Genomic DNA, 18,221 nt, shown 5'->3' on the forward strand with positions numbered 1-18,221 from the left:
GGTTCAACGTCCTCATGATGAGATGGAAGATCAGCCACCTGTTCGTGTATGCGGCCCACCCCTTCAGGCCCTCTGTTCGCATGACTCTGAATATACCATTTCCATTTGACAATAGAAGACAGCTGAGCCCGCCCGATCTTTAGATTAGCGTCATTAGCCAGGAGCCAGTTCATTATTGGAAATGCAGGTCGCAACTGGACATCTGCATCACCTGTCAGTCTCCAGCAGGGCCCAGTAACAGGTTAGTAACTGTTGTTTAAAAGCAGAATAACGAATGGCAGCTTTGGGCATGGTTTGTCACCAGAATCTGAGTGGGACTCGGTGGCCCTTTTGTTTCTGCCAGAGGCTCCAGGAGGCCACATCATCAGTAACGGAGACCTGTAGTTTGTAGGGAGTATCTTGGATGTGGGGAGAAATGGGCAGGGCCTGAAGAATAGCTTGCTTGGCAGACTGGAATGTCCTTTCCTTATCATTACCCCATAAAAAGTCTGTTTTCTTTTGGGTAACCTTATATAAAGGACATAAAAGCAACGCCAAGCGTGGAATATGACGTCGCCAGTATCCCAATAACCCTAGGAAATTCTGGGTCTCCTTTTTACTAGTAGGAGTGGCCAAGACTGCGATCTTATTGCAAACTTTATCGGGAATCACCTGTTCTCCAGCATGCCACTGAATTCTAAGGAAGATAACCGTCTGGGACGGGCCCTGTAACTTGGCGGGGTTAATGGCCCACCCTCTTTGCATCAGTGTATTTTGGACACTCTCCATACCTTCCTGTACCATCTCTTCCGTGGCCCCTTGGATCATCACGTCATCATTATAATGGTGAATTGAGGGAGAAGGCGATACTGTCACTGTCTCCAAATCACGGGCAATTAGACTGTGGCAAATGGTGGGAGAGTGTACATAGCCCTGAGGGAGGCGGGTGAAGGTATACTGGCGCCTTTCCAGGTAAATGCGAACTGATCCTGTGAGACCTCAGCTATAAGAATACTGAAGAAGGCATTAGCGAGATCAATGACAGCATACCATGTTCCTGAGTTCCCAGTAGCAATGTTTTCAATAAGGGTAACAATGTCTGGAACTGCCGAAGCAAGTGGTGGGGCATGTTTGTTCAAAAAACAATAGTCAACTGTCATTCCCCAGGAGCCATGTGGCTTCTGGACCGGCCAAACAGGGCTATTAAAGGGTGACATTGCGAACCTCATAACTCTTCTTCTTGCAAAGCATCGATGGAGGCGATATTGTGGAATACATATTGGTTTCGGGGTGGGGGGGGGGGCAAACGCATCATCACAGGATCCCACTTAGCCCGACACACCACGAGTCTTTTAGTAATAGTCTGAATGCCAAATGCAACCACCTTCGCCAGGGTGATCGCACCTCCCATCCCCTCTATTCGAAATGTCAGTCCAGTTCAGCAGAGATGTAACAGCCCAGAGTGGTGGGATGCTGCAATTAATTGGTGGAGGCTGGGACAATAGGGACATTGCAATGATTCTTATGCACATGGACATCAGAAAATTAGTGAGTTGTGGAGGGAGAATTAGATTGTTGTGGGGTAGGTTACGATGCACAACATCGTGGTCTGAAGGGCCTGTACTGCGCTGTAATGTTCTATGTTCCAAGAATTAAGAACTGTGTAAGATTGTTGAATCTCTTTGTACTCAATAACGATTTTGTTTAGCAATGTATCTTTGCCCAATGTTAAAATTTATTTATTCGTCACGTTATTTCCGGTGCAGTGAGAAGAGTTCTTCGTGTACGGAGTAACAGGTCAATTCTAACATACAGATGTATAAAGTGAAATTGAAAGAGTAAAAATCATAGAGCACAAAGTTGCAATGAACAAAATCATGTAGAAGGAAGCAAGGAGTAAGAGAGCACTGCGATAGGGTTCATTCCGATGCCTGGTTGCTGCAAGGAAGAAACTGTCTTCAAGCCTATTGGTGCATGATGTCGCATTCTCGTTGATGGCAGGAAAGACGGATTGTGCCCCGAGTGTGCTTGGCTGTACATGTTGGCCATTAGCTTTGTTTGTTCCCAGAAAGGCGGGGGGGGGGGGGGTGGTGGTGGTGGTGGGAATGGACAATGGAGAAGTCAAAGTTAATACCTTCTGGTTGGTAGATACACAGATAGAATATGCGGTTTCGTTGTGATGCGCTATCAATAACTTCAAAGACTAGGTTATCTGACTGATAGGCTTTTATTACCATAAACTGATGACACATCTCATGTTGTTGAACAGAGACCCAGCTTGATCTGGGGGAGGGGTTATGACGTTTGCCACCTTTATTAGGGAAATCAAAGGGGAGGGGGCACGGGTACAATCAGCAAGTGGGCGGGTCAGCCATACACATACAAACAGTAATGCAGTGGTTCCAGCACACACCGTCTGCCCCTCCCCACGCCTCTTTATCTCTCATTTCCCCTTTCCTTCTGCCCCCTTTCCCCTGACCAATTCTCACCTCACTTTCTCGTCCTGTTATTCATGTCCAACTATGGCCTGTGCTCCTCTCCTTTCCCAACCATTTTATTCAGACGCCTGTCTAGTTTTTTTTTGCTAATCGTTTGCGGAAGGGCTCAGGCCCGAAGCATTGGCTGTAGATCTTTACCACGCCGCGTGGATGGTGCAGAGTTTCTCCAGCATTGTTGTGTTCTCATTACAATCGAATGAAGGGTGAGAGTAATATTGAATATTAAAAGGGTAGTTTGCAAAGCGAAAGCAAATAAAATTGATCACACGTGTCGGAAAGTCAGGAGTTGCAGGTATGATTTAAAACTTTTTGAAATAGGAGATAGTTTAACAGTTCGATTAGTCCGTGTAACGTTTTCGTCATGTTTTTTCTCAGGCTTAGGCTATTTGTATTCATGGCGTTTTAATGTCGGCTTTGGTTGACATGTTTCTGGGTTGTGCTTTTCTCTGAGACATGCCCAATTATTTCCCAGGCAGAAGGGTTCGGGCCCGACGTTTGAAGAGGGAGGCCCTCCGGATGTAATGGCTGGAGTCCATCCAGCCATTTCCCCCATCACCCATTTGTTTTTGCTTGATACATCTGCCTGGATGCCATGGGGTTTACTGCAGCTGTTTCTTGGCTGAGTATAATTAACACATCTCCACGGGGAGTTTGATTTAATCGCCAGGGACGTCCTCCCTTCTGTTAATATGGCTATTGCCTGTCATATTTACAGTAACTGTGAGATGAGCGGCCGTGTCATCGGCAGAGATCCGTACCACCCTTGAAAGCGAGAGCGGGGCGGTGGGGGAGGGGGGGAAGAAACTTGGGGATGGTGGAGGGGACTGCAACGAGAATGGGTCTGAATCTACCAACCGCCGAGTGGAATGTGGGAGGCAAGAGGAATGAGGTCTTCTGGCTGTCCCAATATGTCTTTGGTCCTGATGATTGGCTGACCTTAAACCTTCGGATCTATTACGCACTCCGTGTCTTCAAACTGATTTTCTATCCCATCCTTGCCCTGGTCGCTGTTCCTGGTGAGTCACTTTGCCCGGCAGTTAATTGTGTTTTGCCCTTGCTATTAATTCCAACTCTGTCCCAAGTTTAAGGTGGAAACTCGAAGCACAAATTGTGTGAACTATTTCAAACAGTTCTGTAGTTTTTTTTTGGCAAATTAGCCTGTGATAGCGCCAGTACATTTCCAAATGTCGGAATGAGAAATTATGATTTTTTATTTGATTCCATTTATTCCATTAATTTTCTTTCCATTTCTATGGAAACATCCATCCAACACAGGGACCTGTCCTGGCTGTATGACTTTCAGAAGATGGAAAGTGGAACGACACAATTTCAGATCATAGATATATCGCTCTGCTGGAGAAATAAAAAAAGGGAACTTGTCATGTTTGAAAACTTACACAATGTGTTAAACTGAACAGAAATGAATATTTATCATCTGAATTAATTTCGCAGAAAGGGTTCTGTAATTCGAGAATTCCGGGAAGCCCACATGTTATCGTTAAAAATGATGCGAGGGTTTCTTAACGGATTCAAGCCTGCGGGACCCGATGAGGTGTATCCTCAGTTTTCATTGAGATTCTTGGGACATGGACAGGGATTTTCACAGGTCGTAAACGAGGTGTTTGATTGAGGAGAGTAAACGTAGCATCTTTAATCGTGATGAATTCGGAAATTCGCGGGCGAGTTGAACGCAAGCTGTTGGAAAAATTGCATTCATAATTAATATACTCTTGAAAAGATGGCCTTTCATCGAATATAGTCATTATATTCTTGGAGAGGTGCTGTCTGACCAATTTGATTGGATTTACTCGAAGAGGACAGCAAATATATAATTAGCGGGGCACAGTTACTGCCGCCCTCCATGTCCCCCAGTATGACCTTGACATTGCTCCACAAGGGAAGCTGTCCTGGGGGTTAGAACCAATGTAATTGAGATTTTAAGTCTAATTTACAACAGGATTGGCTTGGTTGCAGGAGGCCAAGGATGATGAAGGGCTCCAGCCTAAAACGTTGGTTATGTATCTTCATCTTTGCTATATCAAGGACACTGTTTGACCAGCTGAGTTTCTCCAGCATTTATGTTTGTACTTCAACCACGGGGTTGCAGACTTTCATGCTTTACTTCAGACGAAACATGATGGTTGACGATAGTATGATAGCGGTCCGAGAGCTGCAGTGCAGCCCTGGGATGGGTGCAGTTTGGTATATGCATCAATGATCTGGATATGAATGGGCAGGCACGTTAAGTTTGCAGACAACACAAAATCTGTATTGTTATTGATACTGAGGACTTCAGTCAGAGAATTAAGATTGATCTTGATCAGTATGTAATATGGATAGAACAATGGCAGTTGGAATTTAATGCCGATAAGGGAGTTGTAGTGAAATGTAGGAGGAATGTTTAAAGGACTATATGGGCATTGAATCAAATATTCATGGGAAGCACTCAGAGCTCTGCGGACAAGACAAATAGTCAGTGAAAATGGAAACACAAGTCGTTGTAGAATGCACGTGGAATTGCATTCATTCGCCTGGGCGAGTAACATGAGAGCATGGAGGCTGTCAGTCAATTTTGTAAACATAAATTGAAACACAACTGGAATACCTCATGTATCTCTGGTCTGACAGCAGCGGGGAGAGCGCGAACGAGACTGGTTGGAACGTTTTACTTGTGAGGATAGTTGACAGGGTGCGTTTGTTTTCCATTAATCAAATAAAGCCGAGAAGATGGGGGGGGGGGTGGTATTTCTCAATGAGGTAAAATTATGACCTGGAAGCCATTTTCATGGGGGGGGTGGGGGGAGTGTCGAAAACTAGACGGGCGAGATGTGAGAGGTTCAGAGAGGATTTGACCATTCACCCAAATTGTGATGGGAATCTGGAACGCGCTGAAGTAACCCCATAACATTAAATAAATCTCAAGACGAGAACTTGAATCCCCACGCCGCAGAATGGTACAGAACAAATTGAATTAACATAAAACAAAGATTCCAAGGAGCTGAACATTCATGGTGGGAAATAGACAATCGACGCTGTGTTAGGTGTCGGTTTCCATCCGTAGCATTTTTTTACTAATACCACCCCCCTCTCCAACCCCCGACACTGTCTGACGCCCGTGCTCCTCGGCGTTTGTTTGCTTTTGCTCAAGACTCCAGAATGTATCATCTTTTCTCACTGGATTCAGGAGGTTTTTTTCCGGATCGATATTTCCATGGTGGGATGAGGGGGTTGATGGTGCACTCGATTACTTTGTTACATTCTATGACAATATGAGTTTTAACGCCACTGAACTGTTACCACCGAGGCAGATCCAAAATAACAGGTCAAGGTCGGCAGCAGGAGACTCGACAAAACCTCCACATAAATCAATGCTTTGTGGGCAGGAATCGGACCCTGACCTTTATTCGCCGATAATTTGTTCAAGAAGGTAAAACGTATAATCCAAGAACTAACAGGCCTCACACCAGTGGCCGGGAAACGATTGGAAATGGTTATTTATGCGGAGTTGTAGAGTCATGGGCAGATTAGGGACGTGAACGTGGATTTGGGAGGGGCAGGTCTTGTATTATCAATGTGATTGAGATTCTTGAGGAGGTGACAAAGATCGTCCATGAGCGATGTTGTGCACATTAGCTTTACTTAGGCGTTTGACAAGGTCCCTCGTAGAAAGCTGATTCAGAAGGTGCGAGCGCATGGGATCCATGATGTTTGGATAGGACAATGATTGGCTGATATAGGCTGAGGGTAGTGGTGGAAGGGGGTTATTCGGACCAGTGGGGTTTAGCAGTGATCAGTGTTGATGCCACGTTGTTTGGGATATGCATAAGAAACTTTAATGTAAAAGCACACGAGTGGGTTAGTGAGTTTACAGATGATGAGGATTGGAGGAATTGTGGACAGTTTAGGGAATTATTAAATAATAGAACAAAATATAGATCATTAATAGATCCTTCAGGAATCGCTCAATTTGCAGCGAGGTTTATCTTTCACAGATAACATGATTTACCATTTCTATGGACTTTTATTGAATGGTCTTCCTTGTTTATAGCAGGTAAACTGTATTTCAGATATAACAGTGAATCACTAAAAGTTTGTCCTTTTTCTCTGAGGCGACGTTGTCTTTCTTTCCTGCCAAATGTGTAATGTCTTTGATACTTTTCTCGCACAAATACAGTGAATGCCGTGACCATTGTGATCCTGTCCCGGGGAAAGTGCGGTCTCGCCAAAGGTGTCACTCGCTACCTGGTTGCCATGGCAGCGGCGGATCTCATCGTCATTTTCATCGACTTGATATTGAGGAAGATTCCAATTGTATATCGGAATTACTTTGGTTTCGTGCGGTCCATCCGCGTGTGTGATGTCCACGCCTTCCTGCTGTACACCGCCACCGACTGTTCTGTCTGGTTCACCGTCACCTTCACCTTCGATCGATTCGTCTCCATCTGTTGTCAGAAACTGAAGACTAACTATTGTACCGAGAGAACGGCGCTGGTGGTTCTGGGGATAGTGACCGCTCTCAGCTGTTTAAAGAACATTTCCTGGTGTTTCATGCTCACCTCGGAATATTCCCTCGCTTACGCCCGCTGGTTTTGCATGCCGAGAGCCAGACTTCTGGAATCGCAAATCTGGGGATCGATTGAGCTTCTCCATTACATCCTCACCCCGATAATCCCGTTCATCCTGGTTCTCCTGTTCAATGCTCTGACCATCAGACACGTGTTAGTGGCGAGTGGAGCCCGCAGGAGACTTCGGGCTCCCAGCAGTGGGGAAGGTGCCCATGATCCAGAAATGGCGAGTCGTAGAAAATCTCTTATTTTATTGCTGGTCATCTCAGGGAATTTTATCCTCTTGTGGGCACTGTTTATTATGTATTATGTGTGGAACCGGATGCGGATCTGGGGGCAGGTGTCCGTGTTTCCACCGGAATCCATTCGCGAGTTGTGCTTTCTACTGCAGCTCCTGAGCTGTTGCACCAACACTGCTCTCTACGTCGTCACCCAGACCAAGTTCCGGGACCAGTTCAAGGACGTGGTGAAATCTCCCTTCACCATCATTGCCAAACGTAGCCAGTGCTGTAAAATGAGTAATCCGCGGCAATGCCCGTTACCCCGCCCAACTCCTCAAACCGCCTGAGTTATCTCTGGCCTGTTCAATGACTGCGTTATGGGGGCTTCCATAATATTAGTCCCCTCTCTTGACGCAGTGAAACAAGCACCAGCCTCCTCGTCCGATATATTATTCTCCGCCATTTCCGCCACCTGTAACGTGATACATATTAATATGTTGGCCTGTACTGCCCTTAATACTAGCCAAGGGGGATTTGCATTAATACCCAGGATACACTCGTCAGTGGCAGCCACCAGGGCACGTAACCATACTGGGGAAGGGCCATCACCCACCGTGGCGCAGACTTTTATTTCCTTAGCCATGGTGTCCACCAAGGCCAAATATTGGCGGTCATTACCCCCACCCCATGGATTGTTAACGGTATGTAGGCCCAAGGGTCCCCGTGTATCCGCCTTATCTCAATGTAGTAGACATGGGGGCCCTGCCCACATCCTCATTCTTTAGTAGGGTTCGTGGGCTTCCAGCACCACATGCCACTATTATCCATAAGAGCCTTTTTAACCAATTGTTCTATCTCATCACGGGTAACTGGAGCAGGAGAAGCTGGCTCGATAGGAGCAGCAGTGGGAGCAGAAGGCACAGCTGGGCCAGAAGGACTCAACAGCGGGGATAATGTTCCCCTGCCTTCCTCTTATAAAGGATTGCAGTAGGTTTCCCATCAATATCACTTTTAGGCGCAAATCCAAATGGATAGGGGAGATGTGGTTGCCCGACAAGGGATAATGGGCAACTCAGGAAGGGGAGGGGACAATGGGGTTAAAGAAATATTAGGTAGGAGAATAAGGGGAATGTTTGATGTGTTAAAAATGTTGTCTTATAAACTGTTCAAAGAAAGAAAGCAGAAATGGATGAGAAGGAAAGGTGATGATGAGGAAACGGAAGGGAAAGATAAACAAAGTATAAAATGGCTACATTAAACTATATGACTTTAAATATTAATGGAATACATAACCAAATCAAAAGGAAGAAACTGCTAAATTTACTAAAAAAAGGAAAAATTGATATTGCATTTGTCCAAGAAACACACTTAACTGAAGTGGAGCACAAGAAATTAAAGAGAGATTGGATAGGACAAGTAAAGGCAGCGTCATATAACTCAAAAGCTAGAGGAGTGGCTATATTAATCAGTAAAAATGTACCAATTAAAATAGAAGAGGAAATAATAGATCCAGCAGGAAGATATGTAATGATAATATGTCAGATATATTCGGAGTTTTGGAATTTACTTAATATATATTCGCCTAATGAAGAAGATCAAAAATTTATGCAGGATATTTTTCTGAAGATAGCAGATACGCAAGGGAATATATTAATAGGAGGGGATTTCAATCTCAATTTGGATTCAAACATAGATAAAACCGGGAAAAAAATTAACAGAAAGAATCAAGTAACCAAATTTATAATTAAATCGATGCAAGAAATGCAACTTTTGGATATATGGAGGAAACAACACCCAAAGGAAAAGGAATATTCATATTATTCGGATAGACATAAAACATATTCAAGAATAGATTTATTCCTGTTATCAGCTTGTATACAACATAGAGTTAGGAAAACAAAATATAAAGCTAGAATATTATCGGACCATTCACCCTTGATATTGACCATAGAGTTAGAGGATATCCCTCCAAAAATGTATAGATGGAGATTAAACCCCATGCTACTTAAAAGACAGGATTTTAGAGAATTCATAGAAAGACAAATTAAAATGTATTTTGAAATAAATGCGGAATCAGTGAAGGATAAGTTTATATTATGGGATGCAATGAAAGCGTTCATCAGAGGGCAAATAATAAGTTACGTAACTAAGATGAAGAAGGATTACAATCAGGAAACAACAGTTGGAAAAGGAAATAGCAGATATAGAGAAAGAATTAGCAAGGAAGGAAGACACTACTAAAAGAAGGGAATTGGTAGATAAAAAAATAAAATATGAAACATTTCAAACATATAAGGTGGAGAAAAATATAATGAAGACAAAGCAGAAATATTACGAACTAGGAGAAAAAACGCACAAAATTCTAGCATGGCAGCTTAAGACAGAACAAACTAAAAGAATGGTATTGGCATCAAGGAAAAAAGACAAACAAATCACATATAATCCAACGGAAATTAATGAAAATTTCAGAGAATTCTACGAACAATTATACTGAAAACTGAAAACGAAGGGAAAGAAGGCAAAATAGATGAATTCTTAACTAAAATTGAACTACCGAAATTACAAATAGAGGAACAAAATAAATTAATAGAACCATTTGAAATAGTAGAAATACAAGAGACAATAAAAAATCTGCCAAATAATAAAACACCAGGAGAGGATGGTCTCCCAATAGAATTCTATAAAACATTTAAAGATTTATTAATTCCTCCCCTCCTGGAAGTAATCAACCAGATTGATAAAACACAAAGCTTACCAGATTCGTGCAAAACAGCAATAATTACAGTAATACCAAAGGCAGGGAAAGATCCACTTGCACCAGCATAATTTCGACCAATATCTCTACTTAACACAGATTACAAGATAATAGCTAAATTATTAGCAAACAGATTAGCTGATTATGTACCAAAAATAGTCTAGACCAAACTGGATTCATAAAAAAGAGACGAACAACAGATAATATTTGTAAGTTTATTAACTTAATTCATGCAGGAGAAGGAAATAAAACTCCAACAGTAGCGGTTGCTTTAGACGCAGAGAAGGCCTTCGACAGAGTAGAATGGAATTATTTATTCAAGGTACTACAAAAATTTAGTTTACCAGAGAAATATATTAATTGGATTAAAGCATTATATAAGGGGCCATTGGCAAGAGTGACAGTAAATGGATATGTATCAAAACATTTTAACTTAAGCAGATCAACAAGACAGGGATGCCCACTATCACCCTTATTGTTCGCGTTAGCCATAGAACCACTTGCAGAACTGATAAGAACAGAAAATAAAATAAAAGGGATAAAAATAAAAGGCAAGGAATACAAAATCAGTTTATTTGCAGATGATGTTATAGTATACCTAACAGAACCAGAATTATCAATAAAAGAACTACATAAGAAATTGAAGGAGTATGGAGAAGTGTCGGGATACAAGATTAATGCAAATAAAAGTGAAGCAATGCCAATGAATACTGCGGATTTCTCAAAATTCAAGAAAGAATCACTGTTTAGTTGGCAAATGCAAACAATATGATACCTAGGTATACAAATAAATAAAAACCTCAGCCATCTATATAAACTTAATTATTATCCACTAATGAAAAAAATACAGGAAGATTTAGAGCATTGGAAAGACTTACCATTAACACTAATAGGAAGGATAAACTGTATTAAAATGAACATTTTTCCAAGGATACAATACCTATTTCAGGCACTGCCAATACACTTGACAGAAAAATTCTTTAAGGAGTTAAAGAAAATAATAAGGACATTTTTATGGAAAGGGGGGAAACCGAGGATAGCACTAGATAAATTACCAGAATGCTATAGACAAGGAGGCTTACAACTGCCAAATTTTAAAAATTATTATAGAGCCGCACAATTAAGATATCTATCAGATTTTTACCAAACAAAAGAAAAGCCAGATTGGACTAGATTAGAGCTAGACAAAATAGGGGAGAAGATACCTGAACATATATTATATAAATGGGATGAAAAATTGGTAAAACATAGGAATTCTCCAGTATTGCACCATTTGCTTAATATTTGGAAGAAGATTCATATAGAAAGAAATAAAACAAACTACCAATTATCAAAACTAATACTGACGCAAAATCAGCTAATCCCTTTTACGGTAGATAACCTGTCTTTTAGAGAATGGGAGAAAAAAGGGATTAAAAGAATAGAGAATTGTTTTTCGGGGAATAAATTATTATCCTTTGAACAAATGAAGGATAAATATAATATAACTCAAGATACAGTGCTGGCATATTACCAATTGAAATCCTATTTTAAGGATAAATTGGGAAGTAGTCTGAAGTTACCAGAAGGAAGCAATTTTGAATATCTGATTACAGACACAATGATAATTAAAAAATTTATAACAAACATGTATATCAAATTACAAGAAAAGGAGAATGAGAAAATAAATGATAAAACTAAACAAAAGTGGGAACAAGATCTAAACATAAAGATAAAAAAGGAAACATGGGAGAAGTTATGTTCTGGAACGATGAGAAATACAATAAATACGAGATTACGTATGATACAATATAATTGGATACATAGGTTATATATCACTCCTCAAAAGTTAAATAAATGGGATCCAACAGTATCTGACAGATGTTTTCGTTGTAAAAAAGAAATAGGAACAACAATTCATGCAATCTGGACTTGTGAAAAGGTGAAAAAATTTTGGGAAGATCTAAACCAGATATTAAATAAAATTACAGAAAGCAATATACCAAAAAACCCAGAGATCATCCTCCTAAGTAACATAAAAAATAAAGAATTTGGACTTGATTTGGAGGGTGTACAAAAAAGATTTGTTAAGATAGCCCTAGCTGTAGCAAAAAATGTATTATGTCAAACTGGAAATTAGAAGATCATTTGAAAATACAGCAATGGTATATAGAAATGAATAAATGTATTCCATTAGAAAAAATAACAAATAGTTTAAGAAATAATATAACATTATTTGAACAAATATGGGAGCCGTACATGGAATATAATAGAGAAAACCTACCGGGACATCTATCACCTAAAATGACAAAAGGAAAAGAGAATGGAAAGAATTGACTCAGTGGAAGTTTTTGTTCGTTAATGTTGAGTGACAACATTGTTTGATGGGTTTGATGTATCTTGGACTCAGAGTTTTGAATGGATGGAGGGGGAGGTGGGGGGGAGGGGAGGTTGGGGGGAGGGGAGGAGGGAGGGGGGAGAAAATGACACTATATATTTGAATAATGTGATTTATAGTGTGAAAAATAAAAAAAATTAAAAAAAAATATCACTTTTAGGTACTCCTAACTTTAACAAGGTTAGAAAAAGGTCCTTTCTTGTCGGTCCGTTATTACCAGCAGCCCCTCTCTTTTCATCCTCCTTGTATGATTTAACCTGGGTTGTACATGAGTGGATTTTACCTCCCAACTCTAATTCTCGAAGCCCAGATAAGGCGTGCACCGCCTCAGACACAGGGTGCCCAATTAGCAGACTAGTTACGGAACCAGTCCCCGTACAGTGGGTTGGGCAGAACGAACCAATTGGGTATGCATTCTGGCTGTGAATATCACTTCATCAGGGCTCCCCCCCCCCCCCACCATGTACCCACAGCCTCAAAAGCCCTGCATACAAGAGGCCCCAATTGTTCTGCAAATGTAAATCCCAATCTACTGGTGATGGGTATACTCATAGCAGGGCATCCCCGAGAGTGGCAAGTAAGTAATCCACCTCTCTTCCTCTACCCCGCAGCTCAGCAGTGACCCGGATATCAGTAGTCAATGTTCCTAATCCCAACAATTCCTCAGGGGTTGAATATACATTACCCCCTCCTTGCTCCCAAACACACAGGAGCCAGGCTGCCAGAGTTTCTCCTGCCTTTTGCCTAAATCGATTTCCAATGGCAGCCAGCTCTTTTATAGAGAAGTCACAGATCATTGACTGCTCTTGACCTCTGCTCCCACTTTGGCCCACAGGGTCCTTTGCCCAGTGGACGGGACGAGGCCTAGGCCTTCCCGTAAAGGGGGTGGGCCATAGAGCATAAGCAGGGGTTCGGGTATTTTCCCCTGGGTCCTCTTGGGAGATCAGGGTATCTATCCCTTCAATCTCTACCCTTACATCATCCCCCTTTCCGTCTGTTTGGGAAGTCTGCTGCCTTATGGGGTGGGCGTGAACAGCAGGTGGAGAGGGCAGTATGTTAGGCACATGCTGAGGAGTATCTGCATTATTACCATGGTCATCTTTCCAGATATTCCCGTCCCATTCATCAAATACATCAGGATCGCCGCCATTCCTTATCATGGCACGAATACGATGTGGATCGGGTTCTACTCCATGCCTTTCTTTATCTGCACAGAGCTGCTGCCGGAGTTTAATATTACGGCAGATCGTTTGGACATGCTTATCCTCCCATTCTTTGGCTTGGTCCTGACTGGTGTGAACAATCTCGCTCATCATGGAATAGCGTTGTCGCAGGGCTTCTACCTCCTCCTCTAGTTGCTCTCTCTTATGCTGAAATTCTACTTCTCGCTGAACTGATTCTGCTTCACGCTGAACGGAGCAGCGTAAGACTGTGGCCAGCAGCCAAAAACTGTCCATCAGCGTCCCCTTTTTAACAGGAAATTTACTTTCTCGAAGGAGAGTGGCATCCCGCTCTCCCAGAGCCACACTTGATGGATCTAACTTCTCATCCCAACTGAGGGGGGGTCCCAACAAAGACAGGGTATTGGCCAACATGCCAAACCCATTGTCTTTGGAAGTCCATCCCGGAATCAAGAACTTCTCAGGGCTCACCTCTTTCTTTCGGCAAAACATGTCGAGACCAATCCTGCTCGCAGCGCCAATTGTCCTGGGTAAACTTGTACCTCTCACTTTGTTCGTTTTAGATTGGTCACATTGTTTGAGCTACTGAAAGAAAACAGACACACACACCAAGAGCACTTCAGTTTATACATCTTTATTACTAAATCTAAAGCTGAATTCAAACTACAATATGCAAGCCCTTCCCAATTATACTTATCAACGCCTGGACTGGTCCCAACTGCCAAAGCGAGGCAACAACTGCATACTTGTAGTAGGTTGTCTGGGCGCCAGTAGCAGCTTCTCCACCTCCCCCGACCGGGACGTTGGTTGGATTCTAGAAGTTCTTCTTCTTGCTGAGAGATGTTGCCATCTCTCGGAGAGTCTCACACTTCAGCAGTGGGACCATGGCTTATATTACCTAAAAGTTGTTTACTCATAGCTTATCTCCTTGGATAAATGATTTAATTATCTTCAAGGTCTCCTGACAGTCTGCGACCAACAAAAGAAAACTGCATCTCTGGGCCTCATGGTGGAATTTAGATGTGTCTACTAATTCAGATGCATCCCTGGGCCTCATAGTGTAAATTAGATTATGTCTTCCTATTCAACTGCATCCCTGGTCCCTGGAATTTAGATTATGTTTTCTTACGTCTTCTTACATAAGCTGGTCTAAATCGTCCATTCTTTGGCTTGGCTTCGCGGACAAAGATTTATGGAGGGGTAAATGTCCACGTCAGCTGCAGGCTCCTTTGTGGCTGACAAGTCCGATGCGTGACAGGCAGACACGGTTGCAGCGGTTGCAGGGGAAAATTGGTTGGTTGGGGTTGGGTATTGGGTTTTTCCTCCTTTGTCTTTTGTTAGTGAGGTGGGCTCTGCGGTCTTCTGCAAAGGAGGTTGCTGCCCGCCGAACTGTGAGGCGCCAAGATGCACGTTTTGTGGCGATATCTGCCCACTGGCGGTGGTCAATGTGGCCGGCACCAAGAGATTTCTTTAGGCAGTCCTTGTACCTCTTCTTTGGTGCACCTCTGTCACGGTGGCCAGTGGAGAGCTCACCATATATCACAATCTTGGGAAGGCGATGGTCCTCCATTCTGGAGATGTGGCCTACCCAGCGCAGTTGGATACACACTGCCAATATCACGCTGAATGTACACAAAAATGTTTTTAAGCACCACACATAGTACTTGACTTTCCAATTAAGACCACTTCAGTTCTCTTCTATAGCTCTGCTTTTCCAAGACACGTCAACTCTGAAAATGACTTCACCTCTGAGTGTGTTGTAAATGCAATGTGACCTGTATGTGACCCTGTATTCATCCCACAAACTAACTGAACTAAGAAATATATATTTCAGAACTAAACATTAGCACAAATCCATTAAAAGGAGCTACAGAACTTGGAGCATGGATCAGTACGTGGAACTTCAATGTTGTGGCCATTACTGAAACTTGGCTGCAGGAAGAGCAGGATTGGCTGATGCAGGTACTGGGGTTTAGGTGTTGTAAAAAGAATAGAATGGGAGGTAGAAAAGTGGGGAAGTAGCATTTCTGGTCAGGGATAGTATCACGGCTATAGAAAGGGAGGACACTGCAGAGTGAGTGTCCACTGAGTCAGTGTGAATGGGAGTCAGAAATAGGGCGGGAGCTCTCACTGTGCTGGGAGTCGTCTATAGGCCCCCAAATAGCCCTCGAGACACCAAGAATAAGCAAGCAGATTTTGGAATGCTGCAAAAATAATAGGATTGTAATTATAGGTGATTTCAACATCCCTCATATTGATTGGCACCCACAGACTGCAAGAAGGATAAATGGGGATGAATTTGTCAGGTGGGTACAAGGATTCCTGACACAGTATGTGGACTGGAAAATTAGAGGAGAGACCATACTGGATCAGGCTCTGGGGAATGAGCCTGTTCATGTGGCGGACCTCTCGGTGGGGGAGCATTTTGGTGAGAGTGGCCACAACTTCCTTAGTTTCAGCATAGCTATGGAAAAGGATAAAAACAGTCAAAATGGGAAAGTGCTTAACTGGGGAAGAGCTAATTATGAAGGGATAAGGCAGGAATTAGTGAGAATAAATTGGAAATAGATGTTCAAGGGTGAAAGCACAGAAGTAATGTGGAGGAAGTTTAGGGACCACTTGTACTGGGTTCAGGATAGGTTTGACCCACTGGGGCAAGGAAAAAATGGTAGGAATATGGAACTGTGGCTGATGAAACAGGTCAAGCAACAAGTCAAAAGGAAGAAGGAAGCAGACATTAGATATAGGAAGCAGGAAACAGGAAACAGGAAGGGCTCGTGAGAAGTATTTTGGTAACCAGGAAAGAGCTTAATAAAGGATTTAAGAGAGCTTGAAGGGGGGGGGGTGTAGAATTAAGGAGAACCCAAAGGTGTTCTATGTGTATGTGAAGAACAGAACAATGGTGAGAGTGAAGGTGGGGCCACTAAGGATCAAGGAGACAACCTGTACTTGGAGGTAGAGAAGGCTGGATATACTTTTCTTCAGTATTCACAAGAGAAAAGGACCTTGATCACTATGAGGTTGAAATTCAACAGGTCTGAGTGCTGGACAATGTGGAGATTAAGGAAACGAAAGATAATGCAATTTAAAAGCCTGTTCTATTACCTTCATAAATAAAGGAATCAATAAATCCTTAAATTCTTTATAAAACTTCACTGGAAACCCATCTCTTCCTGGAGATTTATTGTTTTGTGAACAATTAAGTGCATTATAAACCTTTTGTTCAGTAATAGGACTAACCAGATCATTTTTATCTTCAGTTATATTTGGTAATACCATTTGTGACAAATACTTATCTATGGCTTCCTCATCATGCAATATAACATTTTTCATAGAATTCCTTAAATACATCATTTATTTTTTGTGGCTGAAATGTCTCTTCATTATTATTCTGTTGTATTGCATTGATTGTTCTGCTTTTAATTGCCAAGCTAAAACTTTATGTGCTTGTTCTCCTAATTCATAATATTTCAGCTTAGACCTTAATATCATTTTCTCTGTTCTGTATGTTAACATTGTATTATACTGTAATTTTTTTATTGTTTAAAGTTCTATATTTATTCTCCAATAATGATTTTTGAATATCTTTTTCCAATTTATCTGTCTTTCATATACTCCTTTTGAAGTTTGAAGTATAACATAATTTGTCCTCTTAAGTAAGCTTTTAACACATTCCAGATAATAAACTTATCTTCCATTGAACTTAAGTTAGTGCTACAAAACAATTATATATGTTGCCATATAAAAAAAATAAAAATCTTCCTTTTTCAATAATGAAGAATTCAATCTCCATCTATAAACTGAATGTTGCTTTTCATAAAATTCCAATTCAATCAACAATGGAGAATGATCAGATAATATCTTTGTTTTATAATCAACATTTAGAACTCTTGATTGATTTTGAGCTAAAAGCAAAAGAAAATCTATTCTAGAATATGTATCAAACTTGTTAGAATAAAAAGAATAGCCCCCATCTTTAGGGTGGCATCCTTCTTCATATATCAATCAAATTAAAATAATCTATTAAAGATAACAAAGATTTTCTGCTTTTGATTTAACTATAGTTTTTGATGATTTGTTCAACAAAGGTTCTAAACAAAAATTAAAATCACCACCTATTAAAACATTTTTGTGTACATCTACTAAATTAAAAAAAAAGTCTTGTATAAACTTCTAATCATCTATGTTTGGTGCATATATATTTAATAAAATACAATCCTCAGAAAATATTTGATAATTTACCATTACATATCTTCCCACTGGATCTGTAATTATGTTTTGAATTTTAACTGGTAGATTTTTCTTAAACAAAATCGGTACTCCTTAGAATTAAATGTGGAAAAGGCTACCTGACCTAACCAATCCCTTTTCAATTTCAAATGTTCATTTTCAGTAAATGGGTCTCTTGTTAAAAGGCAATATCCACTCCTAATTTCTAAATATAAGATAAAAATCTTCTTTCTTTTTATGGGGCCATTGATCCTATTAATATTAAAACTCAATATCTTAACTGCTTTGCTCATCATCTTTATCAATACATTTTTCAAAATTTCTATCAAATGCTCCTATCCATGAAGAACTCCCACACAATACCTTGATCTGAAGTGTCAATGTCTGCAATCCAAAAACATCAAGATTATTCAAA

At 41.2% G+C, this 18,221-nt stretch overlaps 1 protein-coding gene across 2 annotated transcripts; it reads left to right on the top strand.

Annotated features, from left to right (window-relative positions):
- The first annotated feature begins 2,322 nt into the window (after window positions 1-2,322).
- Window positions 2,323-7,892, top strand: LOC138762918 (prolactin-releasing peptide receptor-like). 2 transcript variants are annotated; one of them, XR_011357237.1, is made up of 2 exons: window positions 2,323-2,769; window positions 3,753-3,842. XR_011357237.1 is itself a non-coding variant. In XM_069936429.1 (2 exons), exon 2 carries the CDS (start codon window positions 6,729-6,731, stop codon window positions 7,608-7,610), a length of 882 nt encoding a protein of 293 aa, XP_069792530.1. In that variant the 5' UTR covers window positions 2,323-2,769; window positions 6,652-6,728; the 3' UTR covers window positions 7,611-7,892. The 2 variants fall into 2 exon arrangements, 1 of the variants encoding a protein (XP_069792530.1); XM_069936429.1 differs by lacking the exon at window positions 3,753-3,842 and adding an exon at window positions 6,652-7,892.
- Window positions 7,893-18,221: the final 10,329 nt, after the last annotated feature.

Source organism: Narcine bancroftii, chromosome 5 (assembly GCF_036971445.1).
Source record: "Narcine bancroftii isolate sNarBan1 chromosome 5, sNarBan1.hap1, whole genome shotgun sequence".
NCBI classification, from domain to species: domain Eukaryota; kingdom Metazoa; phylum Chordata; class Chondrichthyes; order Torpediniformes; family Narcinidae; genus Narcine; species Narcine bancroftii.